The sequence below is a fragment of the Schistocerca gregaria genome, chromosome 1 (assembly GCF_023897955.1).
Source record: "Schistocerca gregaria isolate iqSchGreg1 chromosome 1, iqSchGreg1.2, whole genome shotgun sequence".
Classification (NCBI taxonomy): Eukaryota; Metazoa; Arthropoda; class Insecta; order Orthoptera; family Acrididae; genus Schistocerca; species Schistocerca gregaria.
Window position 1 is genome coordinate 549403757 of NC_064920.1, and position 13677 is coordinate 549417433.

Here is a 13677-nt window from a genome sequence, read left to right on the forward strand (position 1 = left end):
GTCCCTCCTCGAAAACGGGGATAACCTGTGCCCTTTTCCAATCTTTTGGAACGCTACGCTCTTCTAGAGACCTATGGTACACCGCTGCAAGAAGGGGGGCCAAGTTCCTTCGTGTATTCTGTGTAAGATCAAAGTGGTATCCCATCAGGTCCACCGCTGCAAGAAGGGGGGCCAAGTTCCTTCGTGTATTCTGTGTAAGATCAAAGTGGTATCCCATCAGGTCCACCGGCCTTTCCTCTTTTGAGCGATTTTAATTGTTTCTCTATCCCTCTGTTGTCTATTTCGATGTCTACCATTCTGTCATCTGTGTGACAATCTAGAGAGGGAACTACAGTGCAGTCTTCCTCTGTGAAACAGCTTTGGAAAAAGACATTTAGTATTTCGGCCTTTAGTCTGTCATCCTCTGTTTCAGTACCATTTTGGTCACAGAGTGTCTGGACATTTTTCTTTGCTCCACCTACCGCTTTGACATAAGACCAAAATTCCTTAGGATTTTCTGCCAAGTCAGTACATAGAACTTTACTTTCGAATTCATTGAACGTCTCTCGCATAGCCCTCTCACACTACATTTCGCTTCGTGTAATTTTTGTTTGTCTGCAAGGCTTTGCCTATGTTTATGTTTGCTGTGAAGTTCCCTTTGCTTCCACAGCAGTTTTCTAACTCAGTTGTTGTACCATGGTGGCTCTTCTCCGTCTCTTACAATCTTGCTTGGCACATACCTCATCTAATGCATATTGTACTATTAAGCTATGTACTGTGAAAGATTGTATCCATGCAATACATCCTGCTGAGGATCTACAGTTCTGTGCCACAGTTGACTGACACATGAACAAATCTTTAAACATGTCGCTGCATCTTAATGCAGATGTAATGTCCGTTATCAGCGCTGCACATTTTAGTAGAGTGCCCTACTTCTACTGTAATGAAGCAATCACTGAAGCTATAAGGCTCATTATCCTCAGTTTTAGCTGGTGTCATTCAAGGAGGTTACTTAGTTTTAAACTTTATTCGAAACTGTAGGTTGTGTTATCTTATTTGAAGACTAGAGAATGTGGTCGTGCTAACTCTTGGGCAGAGGTGGCTAGTAAGCTGGCCTGGTCCAACCTTGTGATTGAGTTATGTGTACAGTTCTACATTCCTCATTGTTGTAACGTGAAGCCTTGTCCATACTGCCATTAGAAACATGTTTTTGTTGCAAAAATGATTCCTGCACTGTTTACAACAAGTTTGAAACATTGCTTCTTGTTAAAATCTTTATCAACACTAGTGGCAACTATTTCTCGGGATGTACTTGCATTGTCTGCACCTTTCTTTCTCATTTTGTATCTAGATTGTCTGCTATGCTATGTCCAATGACTCGAAAACTGTATTGATACATGGCGCTGCACTGTTAACGCTCTAAAATTGCAGCAAGTTTAGAGACATAGTGGGAAGTAATCAAACTAAACAAGAAGTGGTGGGAATAACCTCCATGTGATGAATATGGAAGACTGCAGCTTTTTGTAACTGCACTAGGATCAGCTTTCTGTAACTTAACTAGGATCTCATCTTCCAGTTTTGAAATTCTGCTGAATATGGTAGCACCTTATATTTAAAAGGAAAACTCAAATTTCAGGAAGCACTTCCAGTGAACCAAAGACCCCACTGGTGTTGGGTTTTTTTTTTTGGGGGGGGGGGGGGGGGGGGGACAACTGGAGATTCATTGCAGACCCTTGCAGGTTCACAGGGAGGTTATAATTAAACTTATGCTGCTTGAGCCAGTGTAGATGGAAAACAATTTTCCATATGAGTACTCAACTTTACAGGAATGATATCCAGGCAATATTTGCTGGAGACTTTGCATTGTTAGTAGTGTTAGTTTCATGACTTGCCATTAGGTGCTGGTGCTGGTACTGATATGGTGACATAGTGTTAAAACTCAAATATCAATGTGCTTTATAGTTGCATACACTCAACATGGGTCCGTACAATTTGAGGAGGACTTTACTTGTAAAGCTGCTCTATCAGAACAACTACAGTAGTGCTGCCGCTCTTTGCGAATATGGTGCACTAAAAGAATATGGAGAAGTCCTATTTCTGCACTGGGGTTGAAGAAAATGATTTGGAAGTTCAAGTTAGCTGGCAATTTGGGTATTGCTCCTGGGGAGAGGCCGACTGCCAATTGCGCCACAAATTGTTAAAGAAGCTACTGTTGCCATGACTGATAAAGCTGGAAGCAAGAGCTGTATCACAACAGCTGAACATTCCATTGTCCACCACAGTAATTCTTTCCAAAGAGTTTTTTACATCCTTGTAGCTGGAACTTGGGACATTCCACAGGCCTACCTTCTATGATGACAAAAATTCCAAAGCTTGCAGCTGTATCCACCCCATTTCAATATCAGTAAGGAGTATCTGTGATGCTGCATGGGGTGTTTGGGCTGTTTTTAACTGATATAGTTCACCCTATCTTATGGTAATTTAGCTTTCCTTTATACTTCCTTTCCACTTTTTCCATCCCAGCTAAACATACTGATGGTCATTTTGGCTGTCCTCCTCATTTCTTTTTGAGGAATATCATTGATGTGGTGCTCAAAGTGTATAATGTGTGATGACCTAGTGCTTTGTTCCCATAAACTCATCAGTCTAATCTAATGAATAGCTAATTTAAGTATGCCGTGAACAAGCATTAGAAACACTACATTTGTTTCAACAATTTGTTGAAGTAGTTGTCCCAAAGCCTACCATGTCACAAAATTTGTTGCCCTAATCCCCTGAGTTCTCAAAATATTCTCAGTAACTATGTAAATAATTTCGTGGAAAATAATACACAACTGAATCACTACTTGAACTGTCCAGTAAATATACCCAAGCTTTTTCTTTCAATGACATGTTTGTTGACTTTATCAGTTCACAACCAAACTATTATCTTGGAACCTAACATACACTATGGGTGGCACAACTGTCATTCACATAACTTTCATTTCAGAACATAAGAAAAAATAATGAAAAGCACTGGTAATCCCAATTTAAGGCAACATTTCCTGACTGAATGTAATTACAAATAATTTCTAGAGAATACTAAGTGATGTCAGTTTTGGTGTTCAGAATACATCACGTATGCCGCTGCTTCTTATTTGGCTACCAAAAACAGTCCTCCAGTCAGTTATGCAAACACACACCTTGCCATCCTGTGTAACGTAGAAGATAAATGCCTTGGCCAACACTGCTCGTTGTCTATAGGTTAGCCATCTATTAAATTCTGATAATATGTTCTTTCAATTTCCTGTAGTATTGTTATCCATCTTAAGGATATTTCGGCACCTGGATATTAGGCTACTGAGTGCTGTTGTGCACTTGCTAACAAACCACCATTAAAACTGCATACCTGATTCGATATTACATAAGCACATATTTTGTTGAGTACGGAACATATAGAATGACATCAAATGCTTTCTGAAAATTGAGAGACGGATACTCTGTGAATTCAGTTGTTGTCTCTGCTGCTGCTATTATTGTCGTCATTGTCACTGTGGTTTTCAGCCTGAAGATGGTTTGATCGAGTTCTCCCCTCTCAGCTGAGCATGACTGCTGCAATCTAAATCCGCTTGAATCTGATTATGCAATCAAGTCTCTTTCTATGATTTTTACCCCACAGCACTTACTTCCATCATCAAATGGAATATTCCGTGATGCTTCAGGATGAATCCTATAAGCTTATCCCTCCCTTTAGCTAAATTCACTTGTCGATTTCTTTCCTCCCTAATTCAATTTATTATTTCTTCATTAGTTGTCCAATCTACCTGTCAGATGTACAAGAGTTTTCTGTAGCACCACATTTGAAAAACTTTTATCGTCTTGTTGCCTGTATGTTTACCTCCCATGTTTCAATTCTTTACAAGTCTACACTTTATAAAAATATTTTCAAGAAACACTTCCTAACACTTACAGTTCATTTATATCAGCTGATAAAATATTTCTCTTTTCAGAAACACCTTTCTTAATTTTGCCAGTCTGCATTTTATATCCCCTTTAATGTAGCCACCATCCATTCTTTTGTTGTGTAAATAGCGAAACTAATCTGCTAGTTTTGTTATTCCATTATGTAATTGAATTTTGTCAACATTGCCTAATTAAATATGTCTACAAATCATTTCCCATATTTTACTTTTGTTGTTGTACCTCTTGTAATCTCATTTTTACTCTTTATCTGTTTGGTTCAATTGATCTTCCAAGTCCTTTGCCATCACTGACAGAATTAAAATGTCATAAAAAATCCTTATAGTTTTAATTACTTCTCCCTTCGTCACAAATCTATTGTGCCATGTACCCCGCACAAGTCAGAAATTGCATTCTACTTTCTTACTTGGATAACGTTTGAACTCTATGTGTGTTTGTCTGGCTGTGTCTGTATATGTGTATGTGAGCGAGTGTATACCTGTCCTTTTTTTCCCCTGAAGGTAAGTCTTTCCACTTTCAGGATTGGAATGACTCCTTACCCTCTCCCTTAAAACCCACATCCTTTCGTCTTTCCCTCTCCTTCCCCTCTTTCCTGATGAAGTAACCTTGGGTTGTGAAAGCTTGTGTGTGTGTGTGTGTGTGTGTGTGTGTGTGTGTGTGTGTGTGTGTGTACAGAGTTACAATTACTGACACTTTCTGCTGCAGTGTGCTACTTTTTTTTTAATTTTTTTTTTTATTTTTTTAGACCAAGGCGAAGGTACCTGGATTTGGTTAAGAATGATTTTGAAGTTATAGGCTTAACATCAGAAGAGGCACCTTTGTTAAGACTGAATAGGGGATCATGGAGGAATTTTATAAGGGGGACTATGCTTCAGACTGAACTCTGAAAGGCATAATCAGTCTTAAATGATGATGATGATTTTATTTTTTCAGATTTTAAAACAGAATTACATATTTTCTTTGATTTCAGTTGAATGTCACAAAAGTACAATTCAGCATCATTGATCTTTCTTGTCATTCATCGCAATTTCTTTGTCTTTAATATTTAGAAGGAGAGTCTGTTTTATTTGTATATAGGTCATGCTTTGCTTTTCTGCAGGGTATGAGAGTGGCTCTAAATGTTTTGATTTGCTTCTCATTCGCTTTTACATTTCCGGAAAAAGACATGCAATGGCACCATCCAGTATCCTGTATAGTTGCAATCATCATTGACATGTGTGTATTAGAAGTGATTGAAGTGTATTTGTTTTCACGTTCACTGGCCGGTGTGGCCGAGTGGTTCTAGGCGCTTCAGTCTGGAACCGCACGACTGCTATGGTCGCAGGTTCGAATCCTGCCTCGGGTATGGATGTGTGTTATGTCCTTAGGGTAGTTATGTTTACTTAGTTCTAGGGGACTGATGACCTCAGATGTTAAATCCCATAGTGCTCAGAGCCAATTGACCATTTTTTCGTTTTCACACATTATTTATCCACTGCCAGCAATGTAACTGTTACGTGGTCTCACGGTGTGATGAATGTTATTTACTTATTTTTACAATACCTGAAAATCTGTGCTGAATAGAACAACTGCACTGGTTAAAGATACTCCTGAACTAAACATTTGAGAGGTTGAATGAAGCATAAGCACATACAAATGCACTCTCACTTTCAGTTTGCATGTTTTAGTATTTTATACAATTTTACTGTCATTTCTGTAAGTATTATTTTTGGACTGTTCCCACCACTTTGATTAGTGCCAACTTCCACACACCCCTCTCTCTCTCTCTCTCTCTCTCTCTCTCTCTCTCTCTCTCTCTCTCTCTCTCTTTCTCTCGCCACTGCTGCTGCTGCTGCTGCTGCTGCTCTGGCTTTACATATGTAATTTTAACATGCAATATGTTGATGCTGATTTCATATTATTCATCATTCTAGCCAAGAAAAACAAAATTATTCAGGTTCCAAACATATGCCCTTTCAAAGAAGACATATTAAAAGAAGTTGAAGCTTTGAAGAAGAAACAAGAAGAAGAAAAGCAGAGGATAAGGCAGGAGTTAAAAGAGAAAAAGAAGAAAGAAAAGGAAACAGCACAAAAATCTGCCACTTTGTCGACTCTTGTTACTGAAGCTGGAAAGAAGGAAAAAGTTCACGAGGCTTTGAACATTACATCTAATGATGATGGTGTTAAATATACCAAAGTTGATAGGTTGCAGTCATATTACAGAGAATTCAAAAAGGTAAAATTTAATCTACAGTTCTTACTTTCTATGATCATCCACTTTTTGCTGAGAATTTCTTCTTGTATTTCCCAAAAAATAAAGCTTTCTTTGCAGGTTGTGTGTCATGTGTTTGAAAGCTTCCGATTTCTTTCACTGACGAAATACCTAAAAATTATGGAGAGGGTTCTATATCTGCTCAACTCTCACTCTGCCTCTGTCGCCTTTTTCCTCATGTCCCAATTGAAGTGTTTACAAGCCAAAGTCTTGGAAATATGAAGTGCCTTTTAAAATAAAATAAATGTTCATAGTGATGATCTATTTCTAACATTACATGAAAGTAACACATTTACATATAAAATCCTTTGATTATATATATTCAGCTCATATATATATCAGGAAAGTGCCAGTAGACAGGCACAATAAAATAACACACAAACACACACACACAAAATTACTAGCTTTCTCAACCAATAGTTGCTTCTTCAGGAAAGAGGGAAAGAAGAAAGGATGTGGGTTTTAAGGGAAAGGGTAAGTCTCATTCCAATCCTGGGAGTGGAAAGACTTACCTTAGGGGGGAAAAAAGGACTGGTATACAGTCGCGCGCACACACACACATATCCATCCGCACATACACAGACACAAGCAGACATTTGTAAAGGCAAAGAGGTCGGGCAGAGATGTCAGTCGAGGCGGAAGTACAGAGGCAAAGAAGTTGTTGAAAGACAGGTGAGGTATGAGTGGCGGCAACTTGAAATTAGTGGAGGTTGAGGCCTGGCGGATATCGAGAAGAGAGGATATACTGAAGGGCAAGTTCCCATCTCCGGAGTTCGGATAGGTTGGTGTTGGTGGGAAGTATCCAGATATCTCGGACGGTGTAACACTGTGCCAAGATTTGCTGGCTGTGCACCACGGCATGTTTAGCCACAGGGTGATCCTCATTACCAACAAACACTGTCTGCCTGTGTCCATTCATGTGAATGGACAGTTTGTTGCTGGTCATTCCCACATAGAAAGCGTCACAGTGTAGGCAGGTCAGTTGGTAAATCACGTGGGTGCTTTCACACGTGGCTTTGCCTTTGATCGTGTACACCTTCCGGGTTACAGGACTGGAGTAGGTGGTGGTGGGAGGTTGCATAGAACAGGTTTTACACCAGGGGCGGTTACAAGGGTAGGAGCCAGAGGGTAGGGAAGGTGGTTTGGGGATTTCATAGGGATGAACCAAGATGTTACGAAGGTTAGGTGGACGGCAGAAAGGCACTCTTCGTGGATTGGGGAGGATTTCATGAAGGATGGATCTCATTTCGGGGCAGGATTTTAGGAAGTCATATCCCTGCTGGAGAGCCACATTCAGAGTCTGATCCAGTCTTGGGAAGTATCCTGTCACAAGTGGGGCACTTTTGGGGTTCTTCTGTGAGAGGTTCTGGGTTTGAGGGGATGAGGAAGTGGCTATGGTTATTTGCTTCTGTACCAGGTCGAGAGGGTAGTTGCGGGATGCGAAAGGTGTTTTCAGGTTGTTGGTGTAATGGTTCAGGGATTCAGGACTGGAGCAGATTGGTTTGCCACGAAGGCCTAGGCTATAGGGAAGGGACCGTTTGATATGGAATGGGTGGCAGCTGTCATAAAGGAGGTACTGTTGCTAGCTGGTGGGTTTGATGTGGACGAATGTGTGAAGCTGGCCATTGGACAGATGGAGGTCTACGTCAAGGAAAGTGGCATGGGATTTGGAGTAGGACCAGGTGAATCTAATGGAACCAAAGGAGTTGAGGTTGGAGAGGAAATTCTGGAGTTGTTCTTCACTGTGAGTCCAGATAATGAAGATGTCATCAATAAATCTGTACCAAACTTTGGGTTGGCAGGCTTGGGTAACCAAGAAGGCTTCCTCTAAGCGACCCATAAATAGGTTGGCATACGAGGGGGCCATCCTGGTTCCCATGGCTATTCCCTTTAATTGTTGGTATGTCTGGCCTTCAAAAGTGAAGAAGTTGTGGGTCAGGATGAAGCTGGCTAAAGTGATGAGGAAAGAGGTTTTAGGTAGGGCGGCAGGTGATCGGCGTGAAAGGAAGTGCTCCATTGCAGCGAGGCCCTGGACGAGCGGGATATTTGTGTATAGGGAAGTGGCATCAATGGTTACAAGGATGGTTTCCGGGGGTAACAGACTGGGTAAGGATTCCAGGCGTTCGAGAAAGTGGTTGGTGTCTTTGATGAAGGATGGGAGACTGCATGTAATGGGTTGAAGGTGTTGATCTACGTAGGCAGAGATACGTTCTGTGGGGGCTTGGTAAGCAGCTACAATGGGCCGGCCGGGATGTTTGGGTTTGTGAATTTTAGGAAGTAGGTAAAAGGTAGGAGTGCGAGGTGTCGGAGGGGTCAGGTGAAAGGTTTTGTAGGGGGCCTAAGGTTCTGAGGATTCCTTGAAGCTCTGGCTGGGAATCAGGAATGGGATTACCTTGGAAAATTTTGTATGTAGATTTGTCTGAAAGCTGACACAGTGCCTCAGCCACATACTCCCGACGATCAAGTACCACGGTCGTGGAACCCTTGTCAGCCGGAAGAATGATGATGGATCGGTCAGCTTTCAGATCACGGATAGCCTGGGCTTCGGCTGTGGTGATGTTGGGAGTAGGATTAAGGTTTTTCAAGAAAGACTGAGAGGCAAGGCTGGAAGTGAGAAATTCCTGGAAGGTTTGGAGAGGGTGATTTTGAGGAAGAGGAGGTGGGTCCCGTTGTGATGGAGGACGGAACTGGTCCAGGCAGGGTTCAATTTGGATAGTGTCTTGGGGAGCTGGATCGTTAGGAGTGGGATCAGGATTATTTTTCTTTGTGACAAAGTGATATTTCCAGCAGAGACTACGAGTGTAGGACAATAAATCTTTGACAAGGGCAGTTTGGTTGAACCTGGGAGTGGGGCTGAAGGTGAGGCCTTTGGATAGGACAGAGGTTTCGGATTGGGAGAGGGGTTTGGAGGGAAGGTTAACTACTGAATTGGGGTGTTGTGGTTCCAGATTGTGTTGACTAGAATTTTGAGGTGTTGGTGGGAGTGGAGCTGGAATTGGGAGATTGAGTAGATGGGAGAGACTGGGTCTGTGTGCAATGAGAGGAGGTTGAGGTTTGTTGGAAAGGTTGTGAAGGGTGAGTGAGTTGCCTTTCCAGAGGTGCTAAACCAGGAGATTGGATAGTTTTTTGAGGTGGAGGGTGGCATGCTATTCTAATTTGCGGTTGGCGTGTAGGATGATGCTATGAACAGCCGGTGTGGATGTGGGAGAGGAAAGATTGAGGACTTAGATTTGGGATAGGAGTTGACGGGTGTGTTCATTGACCGAGTCGACGAATAGGTGAAGGATTAGGCAGATGAGGGCTATGGATTCTGCAGTTTGGAACTGGTATAAGGACTGATGGGAACTTTAAGTGTGAGGTCTTTGGGGGTAATGCCAAATGTCAGAAAAGCCTGAGTAAATAAAATATGGGAGCGTAATCTGGCTAGGATGAAGGCATGTTTGCGGAGGGAATGTAAATAAAATTTAATGGGGTGGTTGTAGGGATATTGTGAGGTTGACACGGTATTAGAAGGTGGAAAGGGTAACATGAGGTAAAAGTGAAAATTAATAGATATATATATAGGGAGAGATAAAGGTGTGAAAAAAATCGAAAAAAGTGTTAGTTTGAGATGAGCTATGTTGATCCTGTGCTGAACTTAGGTTGGTGAACAACAATGGGTACAAAGGTTAGGTGGTTGTGTTGTCTCCAAAACACGTTAAAGGGTGGGGAAATTCAGGAAAAATTTCGAAAAAAACTGTGTGTAAATGTATTCCATGGACTGGTTATGTACTGGCAGATTATGAAAATGAGGCTAACAATTGTTTGACGAAGAAATAATAACGTTTAAACCTGTGAGAAGCTGCTAAAAAATGATCGGTTATGTGGGAAAAATGGGAATGGAAATAAAATGAAAGTTGTTGGAAATAGCTGAGATGGTTGTTTAATGGGTGAAAGGAACTGAAGCTGTGAAATAGTATTCACGAGTTTACACGAAATGTTTGTAAACTTGGAACAGTGTATTTTATAGCAGCGGTAATGTTGAAAGCGTTAAAAGTTTTTAGGTTATGGTTTGGAAGTAAATTACGTATTATTGAGTATAATTAGGCAGGATAAAATGTATGGTAGATTACGGAAAAAGGGAAGATGAATACAAAGTGAAACTACTTGTACAAACAAAAAGAGAAAGTAAGATGATAGAAAAGATTTCGAAATGCAACAGAGACAATAACAAACGTAATTGTTGGGTTCAAATTAATGATGTAAATAAAATAGAAAGAAACTTTCACATGGGAAAAATACATTAAAAACAAAGATTCCAAGACTTACCAAGCGGGAAAGCGCCAGTAGACAGGCACAATAAAATAACACACAAACACTCACACAAAATTACTAGCTTTCGCAACCAATGGTTGCTTCTTCAGAAAAGAGGGAAGGAGAGGGAAAGACGAAAGGATGTGGGTTTTAAGGGAGAGGGTAAGGAGTCATTCCAATCCCGGGAGCGGAAAGACTTCCCTTAGGGGGAAAAAAGGACAGGTGTACACTCGCTCGCGCGCGCGCGCACACACACACACACACACACACACACACACACACACACACACACACACATCCATCCATCCATCCGCACATACACAGACACAAGCAGACATTTGTAAAGGCAAAGAGATCGGGCAGAGATGTCAGTCGAGGCGGAAGTACAGAGGCAAAGAAGTTGTTGAAAGACAGGTGAGGTATGAGCGGTGGCAACTTGAAATTAGCAGAGGTTGAGGCCTGGCGGATATCGAGAAGAGAGGATATACTGAAGGGCAAGTTCCCATCTCCGGAGTTCGGATGTCTGCTTGTGTCTGTGTATGTGCGGATGCATATGTGTGTGTGCGCGCGACTACACCTTTCCTTTTTTCCCCCTAAGGTAAGTCTTTCTGCTTGTGTCTGTGTATGTATGGATGGATGGATGTGTGTGTGTGTGTGTGTGTGTGTGTGTGTGTGTGTGTGTGTCCTTTTTTTCCCCCTAAGGTAAGTCTTTCCGCTCCCGGGATTGGAATGACTCCTTACCCTCTCCCTTAAAACCCACATCCTTTCATCTTTCCTTTTCCTTCCCTCTTTCCTGACGAAACAGCCGCCGGTTGTGAAAGCTCGAAATTTTGTGTGTGTGTGTGTGTGTGTGTGTGTGTGTGTGTGTGTGTGTGTGTGTGTTTGTTTTTATTTTATTGTGCCTGTCTACCGGCACTTTCCCGTTTGGTAAGTCTTGGAATCTTTGTGTTTAATATATTTTTCCCATTTGGAAGTTTCTTCCTTTTTCTCAGAAGCTGTTCAAGAGATTTCTACAAAAATTTCTCTGTTTCATCTCTTTATATCTTGTAAGCTTCTCTCACGAGGTTTTTGGAACAGGTCAAATAGGTCAATTTTCATAATTTTTTAATTATAATTCCATAAGTACAATTTTAAATTCATTCAAATTTCCAAGCACTTTGCCCCATGTCTCAGCTTGCAATCAGAATTTCAAAATTTGCTCTTGAGATAGCGTTTATTATGTTTACAGAAATGTGTGTACAAAATTTCATAATTCTAGCATTCATAGAATCTGAGGAAAATGTACATAAACTTTAAAAAACAAACTTTTCAGGAAACAATTTAAAGTTCAACCTAACTTTTTTCCTTACGTCACTTCTTCAGAAGAGAAGGCACCACATTTGTACTCTGGGTCGTCTTTCCCTTCAAGGCTTCTCTTCTGGTGTCTTGTTGTCTGCCTTCTTTCCTTTACCAGGTCTTCAACTGACTTTTCAGCTGCAGAGACACACTGTAAATCTATTTTCTCAGTATGTCTTGAGTAAAATTTCCTATGCCCATTCTTTCTAATACCTTCATCCTCCCGATGTTCCCATCATTAAATACAATAACTGCATCATAAGTTGCAATTCTGACAACTGTAGCAGATGCAAATGTGTTTATAGGGCATTGTTTTGAGTGAATTTAGAGACTCATTTGGATTTTGGGTTTTGCCATGAACACACTTTTTGAGAAGTGCAGGATCAGCCAGAAACCTGTAAGTGGGCTTGACAAGATCCAGGATACAATTTGGAAGCATCTCCTTGTAAATGTGGGGGTTGTTATCCCTCTCAGTTTGTAAATATTTACACCAGCTAATGTGGCACAGATTATGAATAGGGTGTTCATCTGTTGACAACATGTGGAAGTATGTAGCCCATGCTGCACTTTTCTTCTCATATACACTGGATAGGTTCTATCTGATAGACTTGCTGTAATACACTTGAAGAGAGTCTATCATCTTCTTTGTAAGTCTGTTGTGTCCGCCAGTGCCCTTTCCCTCTTCCAACTTTTTGCTCTTCATTTTGCTGACAAGTTTCCTCAGTCTTGATCCCATTCTCTTCTGGATGTGATCTATGCATTCAAATTTCTCAGTTGAAAGTTCTCCATAAAGTTTGCTCTCATTCACAGACTTGTATGTACTGGAGTCACCATCCCCAAGATATTTCACGTATCTGACACCACGTTCCTTGACAGATCTCTTAAAAATAATTTGCGTACCAGCTCCTTCCATTCCACCAGTAGAACCAGACGATGTTTTGCTGCAGTTATGCCCTTTTACATCTTCTTCACATTCTCCACTAAGTGCACAGTTATGGCAGAATTTGCTCATAATTTGAATATCTAGTAACTTCCCTGTCTCAATACTTATGACACTTGACACACCATATAAAGACGTATGCCCCCTTTTCATGAATTTACCATCACATGACACAAGATCTGTTCTAACATGACAAGAATCGTTCTCATCTAACGGGACATTGTCTGCAATAGCTTCTACTGTAGTTGCTATCATACTGTCCTCACACAAGTCAGAAATTTATGTTTTCCAGTACACAGTTTATTTGTGTAAATCTCAGACATGGCACTGGCATATTCATTATTCCACACAATAAATTTCCCCCTTCTTTCCCACCTCCAATGCACCTCAATCCATAGGTAAACCTCATATTAGCTTCATAGTAACAGTTTTTACAGTTAGTAGTTTTGAATGAGCTACAGCATCGCATTTTTTGCACATAATTTGCAGATTTGCTGCCAAGCCTACTCCCTTACCATCATCTATAATCTGAATGTTACCACTACCACACATCTTATTGTTTATAAGATATGGAACAGAGTCAAAGATGATCTATAAAACCAGAGTATGTATCATGGCCTTCTAGATGTATCCTGCACATGTTTGGTTGAAAGTAATACACAGAATTGTTGTTCAATGAGCTGATATTGAAGTGCTGCTTCAAAAAGTGGACGTGGCAGGGAGGCCACGTCACACTTTTAATTAATTTTCAAGCACTTTGGATGCGATTTCAATATTGAATCTTTGGGAACTTATTCTCCACGAGTTGTACTAACAAATAAAAAATAAATCGAAAATTGATATTTTTGGTCAATTTCATTGAGGTCCCCCCTTAATTCTTCAATCAGTTTATTTCCATTTTTGTTAATCACTAAGAAAT

At 40.8% G+C, this 13677-nt stretch overlaps 1 protein-coding gene across 1 annotated transcript in view; it reads left to right on the forward strand.

Annotated features, from left to right (window-relative positions):
- LOC126356032 (guanine nucleotide-binding protein-like 3 homolog) overlaps positions 1-13677 on the forward strand; it is a 91191-nt gene that overhangs the window by 14118 nt on the left and 63396 nt on the right. Inside the window, exon 3 of the mRNA XM_050006689.1 lies at positions 5853-6154. Within this exon, the coding sequence (XP_049862646.1) occupies positions 5853-6154 (302 nt within the window). The remainder of the gene's footprint in view (positions 1-5852; positions 6155-13677) is intronic.